Source organism: Cutaneotrichosporon cavernicola, assembly GCF_030864355.1.
Source record: "Cutaneotrichosporon cavernicola HIS019 DNA, chromosome: 4".
NCBI classification, from domain to species: Eukaryota; Fungi; Basidiomycota; class Tremellomycetes; order Trichosporonales; family Trichosporonaceae; genus Cutaneotrichosporon; species Cutaneotrichosporon cavernicola.
This window is the reverse complement of record NC_083396.1, coordinates 1,377,140-1,391,899: the sequence shown is the minus strand read 5'-3', so window position 1 is coordinate 1,391,899 and position 14,760 is coordinate 1,377,140. Positions and strand designations below refer to the sequence as shown.

At 54.8% G+C, this 14,760-nt stretch overlaps 8 protein-coding genes across 8 annotated transcripts; 4 read left to right on the top strand and 4 right to left on the bottom strand.

Annotated features, from left to right (window-relative positions):
* Window positions 1-2,190: 2,190 nt before the first annotated feature.
* On the bottom strand, window positions 2,191-3,814 carry CcaverHIS019_0405460 (uncharacterized protein; the record flags this gene model as incomplete). Its single annotated transcript, XM_060600393.1, has 7 exons — window positions 2,191-2,351; window positions 2,389-2,886; window positions 2,924-3,020; window positions 3,066-3,186; window positions 3,222-3,388; window positions 3,432-3,516; window positions 3,555-3,814. The coding sequence occupies 7 exons, from the start codon at window positions 3,812-3,814 to the stop codon at window positions 2,191-2,193; spliced, it is 1,389 nt and encodes a 462-aa protein (XP_060456991.1).
* A 212-nt stretch (window positions 3,815-4,026) lies between these two features.
* lub1 (uncharacterized protein) lies at window positions 4,027-4,632 on the top strand (the record flags this gene model as incomplete). The annotated part of the gene is made up of 2 exons (XM_060600392.1): window positions 4,027-4,567; window positions 4,613-4,632. The coding sequence occupies 2 exons, from the start codon at window positions 4,027-4,029 to the stop codon at window positions 4,630-4,632; spliced, it is 561 nt and encodes a 186-aa protein (XP_060456990.1).
* Window positions 4,633-6,164: 1,532 nt separating this feature from the next.
* GNA1 (uncharacterized protein) lies at window positions 6,165-6,840 on the bottom strand (the record flags this gene model as incomplete). The annotated part of the gene is made up of 4 exons (XM_060600391.1): window positions 6,165-6,259; window positions 6,300-6,498; window positions 6,536-6,706; window positions 6,754-6,840. The coding sequence occupies 4 exons, from the start codon at window positions 6,838-6,840 to the stop codon at window positions 6,165-6,167; spliced, it is 552 nt and encodes a 183-aa protein (XP_060456989.1).
* An 843-nt stretch (window positions 6,841-7,683) lies between these two features.
* On the top strand, window positions 7,684-9,077 carry CcaverHIS019_0405430 (uncharacterized protein; the record flags this gene model as incomplete). Its single annotated transcript, XM_060600390.1, has 6 exons — window positions 7,684-7,824; window positions 7,885-7,968; window positions 8,001-8,518; window positions 8,556-8,769; window positions 8,808-8,906; window positions 8,949-9,077. The coding sequence occupies 6 exons, from the start codon at window positions 7,684-7,686 to the stop codon at window positions 9,075-9,077; spliced, it is 1,185 nt and encodes a 394-aa protein (XP_060456988.1).
* A 32-nt stretch (window positions 9,078-9,109) lies between these two features.
* On the bottom strand, window positions 9,110-9,643 carry CcaverHIS019_0405420 (uncharacterized protein; the record flags this gene model as incomplete). The annotated part of the gene is made up of 5 exons (XM_060600388.1): window positions 9,110-9,211; window positions 9,336-9,381; window positions 9,417-9,421; window positions 9,463-9,557; window positions 9,598-9,643. 5 exons carry the CDS (start codon window positions 9,641-9,643, stop codon window positions 9,110-9,112), a joined length of 294 nt encoding a protein of 97 aa, XP_060456987.1.
* A 512-nt stretch (window positions 9,644-10,155) lies between these two features.
* On the top strand, window positions 10,156-10,867 carry QCR6 (uncharacterized protein; the record flags this gene model as incomplete). The annotated part of the gene is made up of 5 exons (XM_060600387.1): window positions 10,156-10,217; window positions 10,279-10,390; window positions 10,556-10,636; window positions 10,687-10,758; window positions 10,829-10,867. The coding sequence occupies 5 exons, from the start codon at window positions 10,156-10,158 to the stop codon at window positions 10,865-10,867; spliced, it is 366 nt and encodes a 121-aa protein (XP_060456986.1).
* A 401-nt stretch (window positions 10,868-11,268) lies between these two features.
* IPI3 (uncharacterized protein) lies at window positions 11,269-12,736 on the top strand (the record flags this gene model as incomplete). Its single annotated transcript, XM_060600386.1, has 3 exons — window positions 11,269-11,631; window positions 11,673-12,202; window positions 12,238-12,736. 3 exons carry the CDS (start codon window positions 11,269-11,271, stop codon window positions 12,734-12,736), a joined length of 1,392 nt encoding a protein of 463 aa, XP_060456985.1.
* Window positions 12,737-12,806: 70 nt separating this feature from the next.
* Window positions 12,807-14,174, bottom strand: CcaverHIS019_0405390 (uncharacterized protein; the record flags this gene model as incomplete). The annotated part of the gene is made up of 7 exons (XM_060600385.1): window positions 12,807-13,179; window positions 13,215-13,387; window positions 13,422-13,520; window positions 13,557-13,742; window positions 13,777-13,860; window positions 13,900-14,052; window positions 14,172-14,174. 7 exons carry the CDS (start codon window positions 14,172-14,174, stop codon window positions 12,807-12,809), a joined length of 1,071 nt encoding a protein of 356 aa, XP_060456984.1.
* Between the last annotated feature and the right edge of the window lie 586 nt (window positions 14,175-14,760).

The window sequence follows — 14,760 nt, the reverse complement described above, 5'->3', positions numbered from 1 at the left end:
ATGTAGAGTCCATATCTGCGAATCCTGATGATGGTTTGGTACCAGTAAATTACCGCAAGCGGTATTATTTGTTGGATGGATAATCTTGTATACTACCCAAACGGGTATTCTCCTCACTCATTTGCAAGTTTCCGCCACCTGCCTAGCCACCAAAAAATTCGTCAATTCACATCGTACTACCAGCGCACCTGGATGAGTTGTGTACACATGTGCGTTCAGGGGTTATTTGGGTCTACCACGCCAGAGGCATTGGCGGTTGCAACACAGTAGTACCACCCGTCATGACATTGTTGGTCCTAGTCATCCATGTCCATATGTCTCTCACTCAGCTCGTCATATGCTAGTGGAGACTTGTTCGGTGAGCCATCGATGCCTTTTGCAAACCATGCGTCAAATCGACGCTGCTATAGTTCGCTTCACTTATCGTCTATGGTAGATTCATGCATAGCTAATGGGTATGCTCAGGCATAATAAATCTCCCCGCCAATGTTGGTGGAATTCGACATCCATGCAAGCATCGGGTCATCTTCGTTCGGGTATCCCCGTCCGGCAACGGTCTGATAGCGAATGACCTGGTCTGGGATGGATGGTTATTCGTGCTCGGATGAAATGCACAGGTGGCATGGGCAGCCGTTGTGAGAAGTTTACACAGCAAAATTGATGCCCCATTCTGCAAATGTTGCAAAATGCTTAGTTAGGGACACGTTCATAGACTGTGCGGCATATGGTTCTAGGGACACGTTCATAGACTGTGCGGCATATGGTTCTAGCACTCATCTTCCCCACTGCGATATTGAAACCAGAGCAGGATAAAGTATAGTTAGTTGTTTCAGACGCCGCAGGAAGTATGACAGATGCAGTTGCAAGCAGTAGGCGATTGTCTCCCTCATATATATCTCGGTAACTAGTTATCCAAAGCGATATATATCACCCTTGCCTCTTGCTATATTCACGTTCTAACAAGAGTCGTTGATCATACAACATCGGTCACACAACGCATATCGCTGGCTCCCATCCTCGAAGGACAAGATGCTTGTTGGCATACCAGGTTACTTACATACATGGCTCCACTCAACATGGCCAGTACTCCACAATATCCCTAGCGCCTTCATACACATGCACAATGGTTCTCTCAGGGCATAGTCTGTGATGGGCTTTGTTTGGCTGCCGCATATACGAGTCACTGTGGGAGACCATTTTTAACCTAAGAGAAATTGTCTGTTTCATACTTGAATCTGGACGCTTTAGATGTTGCCAGTCCAATTGTCACACTCTCAGCTTTCAAACGATATACTAGCGGCATGATGACGATTCTTTCGTAGTATGCCAGGATGTTATCAAATGTTTAGCGACATCTCTCGCTCCGCTGGCATCATTCATTGAATTGTGACGAAGTCCTAAACATATATCCTCATGACGCGCATTCTGTGAGGGAGCGGAACTCACTATATAGGTGTATGGATGGATTTCAACCGTCCGCGACGTCTGCCTCATCGCTTTCCAAATCTAATGGTACCAGCGGAACCGGTAGAACCTGGGCTTCAAATCAATAAACCCACAGTATCAGTAAGCTCTGGAAAACGCAAGAACTCACTGATCGACATGTGGATGGAGAGTGGGAAACGCAAGAACTCACCGATCGACATGTGGATGGAGAGAACTTCCGACGATGAAGGCCAGAGAAAGGAAGGCGATAGCATGGTGGCAATAGCAGGGACGCGATAATGGGCAATGGCCAAAGGTATGTGGTGAGACCATGGGACATCGAGGAAGAGAGCTGTCGTAGTGAAGTTCAGAAAGAAGAGGGAGCGAATTGAGTAAAGGAAGGAAGGAGGTCATTATACTCAACTGCGAAGGTGGCTGCGAGGTGGTAGTGGTGACCTGACTGTGGGCTGTGAGAGTAGCACACATATATATACACTATTTGAGGTAGTCCTGTCGAGATCGCTCGCTCGAAAGAGCGGAGGGAGTGAGCTATTAATTAAGCCTGAGTGGGTGGGAAGGGAGGCGGAGTGACTGGCTGAACAGCGGCTGGTGGATGACGGTCAATCGAGGACGAGTGGAGGCTCACCACTACTACTCTGTACATCAGTCAGCAGAACAACTGGACGCAACAGGCAGTGCGCCGCGTAGCTGGTTGACTTTACGCATTCATGACATCCATTGGCTATTTATTCTGTAGGGGGTAATTTACCATCCAGAGTTCCAGTCAGCAGAGCCGGTCGAGCTGAACTGGCGGAGAAGAGCGCGGCGGCGGGAACGCCAGTCGTCCGCGCCGACATACGCGCCACACATGGTCCGCTGCCCTGTGAAAGCTGCGCGACCGTGCATGACACGCCAGTTGTCGATCACTGTTGAGTCAATCCGTTCACAGCCTAGGGCACTCACCAACGACAGTTCCGGGTGTAAGCTTGACCCAATACTCGGCCTCCTTGCTGGTGCAAATGTCATCAAAGAGGCGAGCGGCAGCGTACCATTGGCGAATCTCGGTAGGGGTCCATCCCTCTCCAAGGACACACCTATCCTCGTTGTTCCACCGAGCCTGCTGCAGACGGCCAACGTGGTCGTGGCGGAGGATTGGTTGGCTTACAGGAGGCCGAAGCATCGTCCCCTCGTTGCCAGAGGCGTGGAAGGGAACTGCCAGGCGCGAAAGGGTTTCGTATGCAGCTGGGTCACGCTTAGCGACCTGGTCGGCGACGTAGAAGGCATCAACCAGAAGCGTCTCGCCACCAGTCCCGGGAGGGCAAGGGTGAGAGAGGCAGTGGAAGATCTGCAGCCCAGCAGGGTCCGTGAAGTAAGGAGTGTCGGTGTGGGCTGGCAGGCCTTCGTTGCTGTAAGCAAGGTCGCCTTTGGACATGTCTGCCGTGAACGCCCAGAAGCCTCCGTCTGGATTGTCAGCTGGTGCGCATGAGGGAAAACAAACAGTGAGTCTCGCGAATGAATGCCATCCGACGGATGAGCTCCTCTGTGGCCGTGGCAGATGTCGGGACACCCGTCACGAAACAGAAACCATAGTCGTGCTAGGGTCAGTCCATAGAAGCTTCTACACAGGCAGAATTACTCACCACCTTCTCGAGCCACTTCATGACACCCTTCTCAGCATCAGCACCGGTCTTTTCAGGCATGACAGAGTCGTATGTGACGGTGGGTGGATTCTCTGCAATGCTGGAACCCCAAAGCTTGAGTCTTTCGCAATCAGCACCGTTCCCAGAAACACGCACGGAGTTCGGTCCAGAAGCTGGTCGCGGTTCAGCAGAGGGGGATCATAGGAGGCCTGTTGCAGGAAGCCGAGAGGAAAGGTGGACTGATGAGCCGGAGTCGTCCCCCAGGTGATGTGAAGGGCGTCATTCTTTAGCTCGATGGAGTTGATCCTCATGTCCGGGTTCACCTGGAAACACGTCAGCGGGATGTGCTTATGAGCAAGGACTCACCGGACCAAGAGTCTTGAGGCGCTGCAAGGTCTTGGGGTGGAAGCACGACGGACAGCGACAGTGGTCAAACAGGAACTGGTTGTCGCTGCTGTCAGAACAACTCGTATATCGTTACATTCTCACAATGTCGAGCTGCGACCATCTCCCCAGTGAACCACGACTTGTGAGTCGGTCTGAGAGAGCTGGGGTGAAGTGAGGTGAGGGGATTGCGCGACCTGCTGCGCCCGCTGAGCCGAGTTCCCATGAATGGTTCTCAGACGTGCACTGGCGGCGAGGCTGGGCTTGACATTGGTGTTGCCGACAAGGCGACGAACAGGACCAGCATACACCGCATCACGAAGGCGAGCTCGAGAAGTAGCAGCGATGGCGCGCGGTGAGATCATCTTGCGGGTCAGAGACGTGACGGGACGTGTAGTTGAAGAACGGAGGAAGGTGAAGTGGGCAGATAGTTGAAAGGGGGAAAGGTTGCTTCAGCTAAGGCACTTTGAGTCAGTGCTTTGTGGGGCCACGCTCAACTCATAACATTGGCTCAATCCTGACACTACATACATTCCCCGTCATCATCCATTGTTCGCTGGATTCGGGCAATACTACCATGGACACTCGCACAACCTACCGAGTGATCCAGGAGCTCGGCCACCATGAGAGCGACGTCAAGGCGGTCCTAGCCCTCAAAGACGACGCGCTGCTCGCGTGTGCTTCGCGGGATGGTTTGATCTCATTGTGGACCAAACAGCCACATGGCGACGAGTCACCGTTCGGCTTCAAAACCGCACTTCGTGGCCACAATGCCTACGTCAACTCGCTCGCACATATTCCGCCTGAGAATAGTGAATCACGAGGACGGCTTGCCTCTGGAGGTAACTCGACTATGGTCTTGATTCACTCGCTGGACACCATGCAAGATGAGCCGATATCCTGCCTCATTGGCCACTCCCACAACGTCTGCGCATTACACTACTCCTCGTCGCAGAAGCTGTTGGCTAGCGCCAGTTGGGACTGTACAGCTCGGATCTGGAAGTACGATGGTGACAACTGGGTCTGCCAACGCGTGTTGGAAGGTCACCAACAAGCTGTCTGGGACGTCAAGATCGTCGCCAACGACTCATGGCAAGGTCCTTTCATCACGGCCAGTGGTGAGTTTGGGGTACTAATTTGACTGACCTGCAGCTGACGGGGAGATCTGGGTGTGGAGCTCTGAGGGAGACCCTGTGCAACGGCTCAAGTGCTGTCCGGAACCTGTTCGCACCATCACGTTGCTCTCCACCGGCGAAATGGCCAGCGGGTCAAACGACCAGTGAGTGTGGGTGGCTTGCAAACTATTAATTCCTGCATTATCCGGGTGTGGGCCTCGAATGGAAGTCCCATTGCATCCCTTCTCGGCCACAAAGACTACATCTTTCAGGTCACAGCTACGTCTCGAGGCCTGGTTTCCTGTGGCGAGGATCAAACTGCCGTACGTCCTCCGCCGCGGCTAATCGTCTGACCCGCCAGCGAGTCTGGGACGAATCTGGAGTCCAGACTGCTGTCTTGAAGCATCCTTGCACCAGCGTATGGTCTGTGACGTCTACGAGCGATGAACTTGTTATCACGGGAGGATCCGACGGGATAGTTCGTGTGTGGCAACAGGCGCCACCTGGCTTCGTTTTGGAAGTGAGTCATCGCCAGTTCAAGGTAACTGACCATTGCAGCCGGCAGAGCAGCAGCCGGAAGAGCCGGAGAACGATATCTCTGAAGCCGACCACGATGACCTCGGAAGAAGCTGTGTCAACCAAGTCGTAATCGACATTGATGTAGCGTAAGATCAAACACAGCGTTGGTATCTGATACTAGCGACGATCAAGCCCCACTTCAACTTGTTGTTGGACCCGAAGGTAACGAACGCTATGTCGCTTTCAGGGCTGAATAGTAGATGATCCTGCCACACTCGCACGTCAATTCGGCGAAGAACATGGCCTGTCCGAAAACTATATTCGCCGGATCGAGGAGTTTGTCCGGAGTGCCATGCCGCAGTTGGCGGGATCCAATGTCGAGTGAGCGAGGACGGGATAGGCTGAGACCGTCGAGAACAGGCTTTGGGAAGTCTACGCGCGCGTCCAGGTGTAGAGCAAACGCTGTCCACTTGGTGAGGTGACGGACAGGATAATGGCGGATCAAGCGAGGATCAGGGAAGGACTTTGTGAGAGCAGAGTGTATCAGAGAATGGGTTATAGATGAGGATCTGTCTGATGCAGAGGGCTGCTCAAGTATGGGAGCGGCTGATCAAGAACGTCAGCGAGTCAATGTTTATCTAGGTTCTGCCCAGCTAGTGGAGTTTGGACCACTGTCTTATTGCAGGCTTGGTTGGAGACTTGGGAAGTGATACAGATATAGGAGGCCACAGTTTTTGGTTGACCGTCCAGACCGGCCGCAGTTTTTGGATGACCTTGGGCAGTTAAGGACACATAGACCTCCAACTGGGGCATCCGGGGGGTTGCAGACGCGCACCACCGGGGCGCGAAAGTGGTTACCAGGATTGGAGGCCGACTCCTGGTTGGTTCAGTTTGGAAGGGGGTTAGTTACGTCGGCAGTTTGGAAGGGGGTTAGTTACGTCGGGAGCGAAGCGTGAGTGAGACAGAGTTGATTGGGGACATTAAGCTTGCGGATAGAGTATATGCAGACTGCGATCTAGCCGGTGGAGTGCGCAGGATTGTACAACCTTGATTGGGGTGAAAGTGCTGGATGAGAGGTATTCTACATGCGGGCGTTGGGAACGACCGAACTGCCGCTGTTGAGGTACATGGCCATCTCATACTCCTTGAGCTGGAAGCCACACTTCTCGTAGAACGCTGGGATGGGTCAGTTTCAGTGTACGCTTGTAACGCGTACGAATGTTGTCCTTGCTGCAGTCCAGGATGACCTTGTAGCAACCAGTCGAGCGGGCAATCTCCTCGAGGCAGTTGATGAGGTGGAGGCCGAGCTTGCGGCCCTGCATCGACTTGGACACGGCAATGTCCTCAATGTGGCCGACGACGCCGGTCCCCCGGAGGAACTTGCGCTCAAGGAAGACGGTGCCGACAGCGACAAGCTGACAGTTAGCACCATGCTCCGTGGGTGGGACTAACCTTGTCAGTGGGCTTGTGGATGAAGGCAACAGTGTAGTACGTGTCCTTGCACGCCTTCATGGACTGGAAACGCTCCACATAGCGCTCGGCGCTGACCGATGGGGCCTCTGTGAGGACCGATAATAGCTCAACATGGCCACGAGTGTGGTCTGACTTGGCAAGAGGGCGGATCTTATCGCGTCAAAACAAGTCGGCCAAAGCGCCGCTTGACAACTCACCTCAATGTCGGACCCCACACGCGCCTGAATAGCGGCAGGAATGACGGTGCGCGGGAAGAGGAGCTCAGAGTCGGAGAGGACGACCATGCTGGATGCAGATTGATGCGAGTTGAGACGAGATGAATGAAGGTGAGTTGCGGGTCAAGTCAAGATATGGATGGAAAGGGTTTAAGAGGACCTGTTTGTTGCGTTGGCGTTCTTTGTGGTTTGCATGGTTTGAGCCAGGTGGGGTGGTAAATCACGTCGGTTCAGAACCGAAACGCGCTCGGCTGCGCTCCGTTTACCCGGAAAGTGGCGGCATAGGGTAAAGCGACCGGTCCCAAACATTAATGGTCTAATACAGCCGATTAGATTAATTAGATTTTGATTATATGGAGGGTTTGAAAAGGCGACAGAAGCAGTGCGGTGTTACGCTGTGTAAGTGTGTGAGTGTGTGAACCAAAGGATCTCAGGGATCCAGGGCCCGGGAACCGAGTTCAAGGGTTTTGATAAAGTGGGCACGTACACGTAAACACAGCCATCTTGTATTAATACCATATTAACGTATTAATATTTACAACCAATACAGGATTCAGGTGTTCCCTCCTCCTCCTGCCTTCGTTGGACCTGTGGCGGCCTGGCCGGCCAACCGGGTTTGCACGTGGCCAAAACCCTGGATGCCGACAATGAACCGACAAACTGGATGTAGGTGCTACTATCCCTAAACTACACAAGGTAGCCCAAGTGCCCTTCTGTCTATTTAATAAATCAAAGACACATCATTAAAGACCACGTGCCAAGTTGATAAGAAAAGATCCGTTGTGTATCCACCATCTCTCCTTTCAAGACGTAAAGCAAAGACGTCACTAACTGGTGTCACAGCTGGCGAATTGTCACTCATATTCACCAGTCAACCATTGTTGTACTTCTTCCCCCATCCATTCGAACGCAATGCCCGTGCCACCTCCGATAACGGGCGAGTTTGAACAAGATCCGCGCGCCCACGTCGACAAGACGACCGGCAAATGGCAGTACGAAGACGAAGAGACCGGCCAAGAATATGAATGGACTGGAAAGGCTTGGATACCTCTCGTGAGAGCAGCGCTGCGGCGTTGACCGTGCCACTTATGCCTGCTAACCCGGCGCCTGTAGCTTGACGATGACCTCATCAAAGCACAGCAATCGGCATACGCTGTTGCGGGTGTGGACGAAAATGAAAGTCTTTCATCGTTTACCGTACTTGGGACGTTGTACTAATCGTTGAGCAGGTTCCTGCAGCTCCAGTGTTGGCTCGCGAGGACAAGATCAAGAAGCGCAAAGCAGGAGAGAAAGACAACAACCGTGAGGCTCGACCTACAAAGGTGCAAGCGACTGGGCCAAAGAGGACTGCCGTCTGGGTCAGCAACCTTCCGCCCAACACCACTGTCGAGCTCCTTGAGTCCGTCTTCAGCAAAGCTGGGGTCCTCCACGTCGACGACAACGGCAACCCTCGAATCAAGCTGTACTATGATGACGACGGCAAGTTCAAGGGCGATGCTTTGATCATGTACTTCAAGGAGGGGAGCGTCGCCTTGGCCATCACGTTGCTCGACGAAACCGAGCTCGAGCTAGGATCAGGGTACGGCAACATGCGAGTTCGCACACCCGAACATGATCGAACCCAGATGGGTACCGAGGGTGACTCTGAATCGACGCAGAAGAACAGCCAGCAGCCCTCCCAGAAGAAGAAACCTTTGACGGCCGAAGAGAAGAATCGCATGAGCCGACGAATGCGCCATCTCGAGAGGTAAATCGTTCAACCGGGGCGTTAGCTGACTCCACAGCAAGCTCACTTGGCACTCCGATGACGATGATGAAGGCGATGGCGGACGGGCCACGACTAGAGCTTCGTCCCATTTCGCCCGCGTCGTCGTCCTCAAGGGAATGTTCAAGCTCCAAGAGCTGGAGGAGGAGCCAGAACTCCTCCTGGAGCTCAAGGAGGATGTTCGCGAGGAAGCGGAGACACTTGGTGCTGTGACAAGCGTTGTTCTCTACGACGTCAGTACTCGTGCTTTCTCGTCAGGCTGACGTCGCAGAAAGAGGAAGATGGTGTGATGACGGTCAAGTTCAAGGACCCTGTTGCTGCTCAGACATGTGTGAAGAAGATGGACGGCCGGTACTTTGGGGGCCAACGGGTAAGTGCACGTTAATTTTCCACGACGGATTTCTCATCCAAGGTGTCGGCCACAATCTACACGGGAAGGGAGAGGTTCCGCAAGTCTGGTGGGTTATCGTACTCTGAGGATCTCGAGGAGCAGGACCGGCTAGACAAGTTTGCCAACTGGATTGCGCAGTCGGAAGACTGAGTGACGCACCCATGTACATGTACTTCTATGCATCAGTCCTTGTTGGCGAGGATCTCCTCCACACGCTGCTTCTTCTTGTCGTTGCCCCCACCAGCGATCACACGGTCAGTACGTGTTCCGATACGAACGTCGGTCTGCCGTCAGGTTTAGGGGTGCCGTGAACTTACCGCGATACGAGGGCAGCCCATCATGTGAACCGCCTTGTGGCAATCCCCGATAGCCAGTTTGTCAGAACTGGGACGTGCGCACCCGACTCACCTCCATGACCTTGTCCCAAGGGCCCTCGACGTTGGTCCCGTACCCGCTGAGGTTAGTAGTGTTGAAAGCCCTGTACCTCACTGAAGCTACGGCGAGTCAGCGATACAAATGCCAAAGTCTCGCTCACTCTGTACTCCAGACCACTCTTCTCGAGGATGCGCTGACACTCGGCAATCTGAGGGCCAACAGAAGGCGTCGGCAGGCCCATAGGAATCAGGCAGACTGACGTTAGACCTTGCCAAAGGCAAAGAGAGGTGCTCACAATCCGCCACGGCGTAAAGAGAGTCGTTGGGTTTCTGGCTCGACATGTCTAATGGGAGTGGGAAGGCTGGAAGTTTCGAGGTGGTTTGAGATAGACTTAAAGGTGATGAGGTGACGTTGACGACCTCCACCAGGGTCAGAGACTCTTGAATGGGGATTATGAGGGTTGGGGGTAATGAAGTGATAATGAGACTGACCACATTCTTATTTATACAATCCGTGTACGCGAATCATGAGATAGACTACATACAAACGCTCTGATGTGTAGTTGTGCTGAGGCATTCAGCTGCAGATCCGTGGAGTTGAGAGCATTGCTAGCATGGGACCATGGGAGCATGGGAGCATGGGAGAATGGGGAGGTTGTGTCTTTTGGTGGACAGCCTCCACCCTAGATAAGCCACAAGGGATAACGCCGACAGACTCCGAGTCCGCGTTCGCCCGCCCCAGCCATGTCCGGCTTGCTGCACCACCCTGGGCTCGGCCAATGCCAGGCTAGTTGATGCAACAAGTCGCCTGATCGCCTGTACCTACTCCCATCGCTTCAACGACACTGTTCACCATGGCCATCGAGGAGACGTCGACTTCCCTCTTCTCCACCCTCACCTCCTTCTTCCTGCCCACGTACGTTGGCCGCTGCGTCGGCGAAAAACCGCGAAAACATCGACTCCCGCTGACGCTTTAGGGCTCACGCCGAGGCACCTGAGGAGGAGGAGGTTGTTGAGGAGGTCGTGGAAGAGGAACCTGCCGAGGAGGAGGAGGAGGAGGAGGAAGAGGAGGAGGAGGACCCCGAGGACGTGAGTCAGCGCACCAAAGTGCGCGGCAAGAGGCAGGCACTTCTTTGTCAACAGAAGGACGGCTTCGGAGCATCCGCGTCCGAGTGAATTAACCCGACGAGCGGCCCTGCCTGCCTCACACCGCGCGCACCGCAGCGTGATGCAACAGAGTTGCTAACATTACAGCTGGCACCTGCTATCCGCGATGACTGTGAGGCCAACGAGTGCCAGGACGCTGGGAAGCACTTCAAGCACTGCGCCGAGAAGGTGCGTTCCACATTTGACCGAAGCGGGCAGGTGACTGACTGCGTCTACAGGTCGAGGGCGGCAAGGGCTGGGAGGGCGAGGACTGTGTCGAGGAGCTCTTCCACGTCATGCACTGTGTCGACGTGAGTACAACAGGAGTACAACCGCGAGGAGGCGCTCCTCCACCTCGCGTTTTGGTGCTGACGTTTTCAGGCCTGCGCCGCGCCCAAGCTCTTCAAGAAGCTCGCCTAAGCAGCCTTAGGACTAGAATGGGAGGACATCCATGCCTCCCAACCTCGAGCGCAATAGACCTGTGCCGAGCAAAATGGATGCAACAATCTACCGGACGTGAAGGTGCGGGCGCGAGGCGAGCGGACAGAGGCTGCGCCGATGGCGTGAGCTATGAAGCAGCTGCATTGTGTTCTGCATCTCCCTGTGACTGGCATTCTCGTAGTTGTCGTTATTTTCAAGGTCACAGAGTGTGATACGTCCAAGTGAGAGCGTGTTCTGCCTAGGACTTTCCACCCTTGCATTATTGGTGGAGGTTATACTGGCTGGGTTGGAAGCGATCACGTGACTTCCAAAAGTCTGCTTCAAACTGGACCACCTGCAACTTGTCAATAACACAACCACATTGTAACGATCCATCCACCATGGCTCTGCAGGAGCTCATTCTCTCATCAAGCTCCGCCGCCGAGTCGTCGCAGTCGTCAGCCCGTACGACTTTCACGCCCGCGATCCAGTTGCACGACCTGACGACCACGGCACACGTCCAAGCGTTCAAGACGTCGAGCAACGCCAAGAACTGCCTTGCTTACGTGCCCAGCCGCGACGGCCTGGGTGGAACGGTCTGGGCAGTGCAGGAGGGTAAGGCGATTGTCGGAGTCTGGGCCTGGCAGAAGGATCAGCAGCATCTCAAGTTCCACCTGCCCGAGCGGTTGACATGTCTGAGCATTTCGCCAAACGGCATCTGGGCGGCGGGTGGGTCCCAGAACGGCCAGGTGTATATGTGGGAGGTACGTCGCTTGTACAGGGGAGCGGACTGTGCTGATCTCAGATTGCATCGGGATTGATGCTGGCCTCGTGGAACGCGCACTACCGTACCGTCACCAGCGTCTCCTTCAGCAGTGACTCGGCGTACCTCGTCACCGCATCAGCTGACGCGTCCGTGCACGTGTTCCTCGTGTCTCAGCTCACTGATGTTGAAAGCTCATCGTCGCCGTACAGCAAACCCCTGGGAAGCCTGGGCGACCACACGCTGGCCATCACGGCGGTCACACTCGGAAAGACGATGGGGGTTTCCGGCGGGAAGTGCTGGACCGCCTCGGAGGACGGAACAGTCAAGATGTGGTCTTTCGCTGCGCCATTCGACCTGCTCGCGACGTTTGTCCTCCCTCCATCAGCTGTCCCGACTACTCTCGCCGTCGACCCAGCTGAGCGGTTCCTCTACGTAGGCACCAAGGCTGGCGACGTCTACCTCATCCCCCTCTACAAACGTAAAGCCCAGATGGGCCGTGTGGAGGCTGTCGGCGGCGAAGGAGCTGGTGCGACCCCAATCAACCTTGTGACTCCCTGCGTTCACGTCGAGTAAGTTTTCATGCCCCGCTTCCATTGATGCCCAGTGCCGCCGTTACCTGCTTGAGCCTTTCGCTCAGCGCTACACACCTACTGGTGGGCACCTCTGCAGGTGACATCCACGTCCACTCGCTGCCTTCCCACCAGCACATTCGCACCATCTCGACGCATCGCGGTGCAATTTCTCATTTGTCGACGTTCCCGAGCCCTCCCGATCTCATTGGCAAGCCGGTCCGAACGGAGGACTGGGCAGTGATGGACGTCCGGAACCTGGAGCGGATGCGCACCAGCCGAGGAGCTAAAGATACGCAGGAGGTCGGTGTGCTTCTGCGACCTAGCTGCAGGACAAACCTATTGTCCGCCCTGCGTGCTACTCCTACGCGGAATATTGGCAGCGACCCAGCAAGGCGAGGGCCTGTCTCTGATGGGGCGGACGTCGCTGCTCTTCAGGATGAGATTCGGCGGTTGAAGGGTGCCCTTGACAAGGCGGTCAAGATCAACGAGAAGATGTGGAGCGGAGTGGTCGACTTGAAGTTGACCTTGTAGTACATGTCGACATGGCCGTATGCATAGAGTGGCACTATTCTTAACACCGTGTTGTACCCAGCTTGGCTCGCTATTCCTCGTCCATGTCCAACTCCATGTCCTCGCCATCAACGTCTCCGTCTGCGTCATCGAGGGCCTCTCCGTCGACATCGATAGGCTCCCCGTCAACGCCTCCGTCAATATCGTCAACCGGCTCCCCGTCAAGGTCCTCAACGGGCTCGCCATCCAAGTCCGCAGCCACAGTTGTCACTGGGGAGGGTGCCGCTGCCCTAGTGGACGGGTCAACGCGCTTGAAAGACGACTTGAACCCCACCGATTTAATCACAGGCATAGCCTCCAGCTCAGGTTCAGCTGGAGCCTGCGGCTCAGCCAGGGAGGCGAGTGTGCATTCGCCATGCAGTAGGCGGCGCAACTGGCTTTGAATTTCCGATGTGAGTACCATCCTGTGGCGTCAGTACGATCAACTGGCTCCCCCCACCATCTCTCCCAGATGTCCAATACTGCGTCGACCTGCTGGATGAAAACGTTAGCAGAGAGCGTGCCGGAGTACTCCAGGAGGCGGCTGTGTATCTTCGCAAAGTGCTCAAACACGTTGGGCAGCCGTGTCTCGAACGACTGTCGGTATCGCCACACATTTGGGAGCGTTGAGGACTGAGTGTCAGCAGAGCAAAGCTGACGATCGCACAGAGTTGTGCAGGATGTCCGACACGAGATGAAGCCTGGCAATCTTGCGGGGGATGGGCGTGTCTTCAACACACAAGCTGCGGCAGATGATCTGCGTGACCTGTACGGTCAGTTTGGGCAATAGATTATAACTCACCTCATCATAAGCGTCGGCGCGCTTGAGCGCGAACTCCATAGCCCTGGCAATTTCCACGCGCTTGCCGCTCATTGAGCGAAGCATCGCTTCCAAGCGTCGGTTTGCGAGCTTTCCCAGCGCGGCCTTGCGGGAGGAGGACATCTCCTCCCGCTCGTCCGAGTCCGACGAGTAGGCTGAAGCATAGCCCTGATATAAGTATGCTCTGGAGCTCGTGACCCACCTCTTCGTTGAAGGATGGAGGCGGGGGTTCCGGGAAAGAGAAGCGAGAATTCACGAGGTGCTGGAACACGTAGTAGGCTGCAGTCTTCGTGGTCAGTTGCCTGGACGTGACACCCATACTTGCCTCCTTCTCGAACAGAAAGGCAAACTTGGGATTCTCTCGTTCCCGCTCCTTGAGTGTGTCGAGTAGCCCAGGTCCATGTTCCCGAATCCTCTTGGACACGTCTTGAAGGAATAGGAGTTCTTTGGCCGGCACATTGTCGTACCAGTAGTCTATCTTTGAATCAGAGACACTGGCATTGGGTTGCACGTGCGATGGCGAGCCACTGCGGCCGTGCGGTAGGTGATTTGAAGGCCCAGCGCGAGTGTTGACTTTAGAGGGCTCGTCGAGCTTACCATATGCTGAACGCCGAGGTAGTTGCACAGGTTTTCCCCAAGTCACACGAAGGCGGTGACCGTTAAGGGAGTATCCATCGAAACGAGCAAGGGCTCCAGCAGCATCTTTGCGGGTCATGAATGCGACAAACCCGGTTAACCCTGGTCGGAATCGGTCAGACGGATGTGGCTCTCTGCCCCCTCTCGCTGCCAGTCAGACTATACACTCTGGCTATACTTACGCCACATAATCTTGACGGTTGCAACTGGACCCATCTGCGCGAAGAGCTGCCCAAGCTCTTGTTCGCGAACACTTGTCGGCAAGTTAGTGACGCTGAGGTTTGTTGTCTTTGCTGTCAGCTCGAGTCGGCGCGGTAGGTACCTCTTGAGAGACAGGTCCACCGCGGTCGTATGCTTTCAGGTCAGTTTACAGTTGGTAGCTGATCTTACCAGCTAAAGCCGTCACTGATGTTCCCTCCGCTGAATGTGAGCTAGAGCTCAAACAAGGGACCAACTTTGCGCCATTCGTCCAAATCTCGCGTCCCTTGCTTCCTGGTTACTGGACAGGTGAGCACGGCGAACTGGAACGCTCGTACCTCTTGATCTCCTC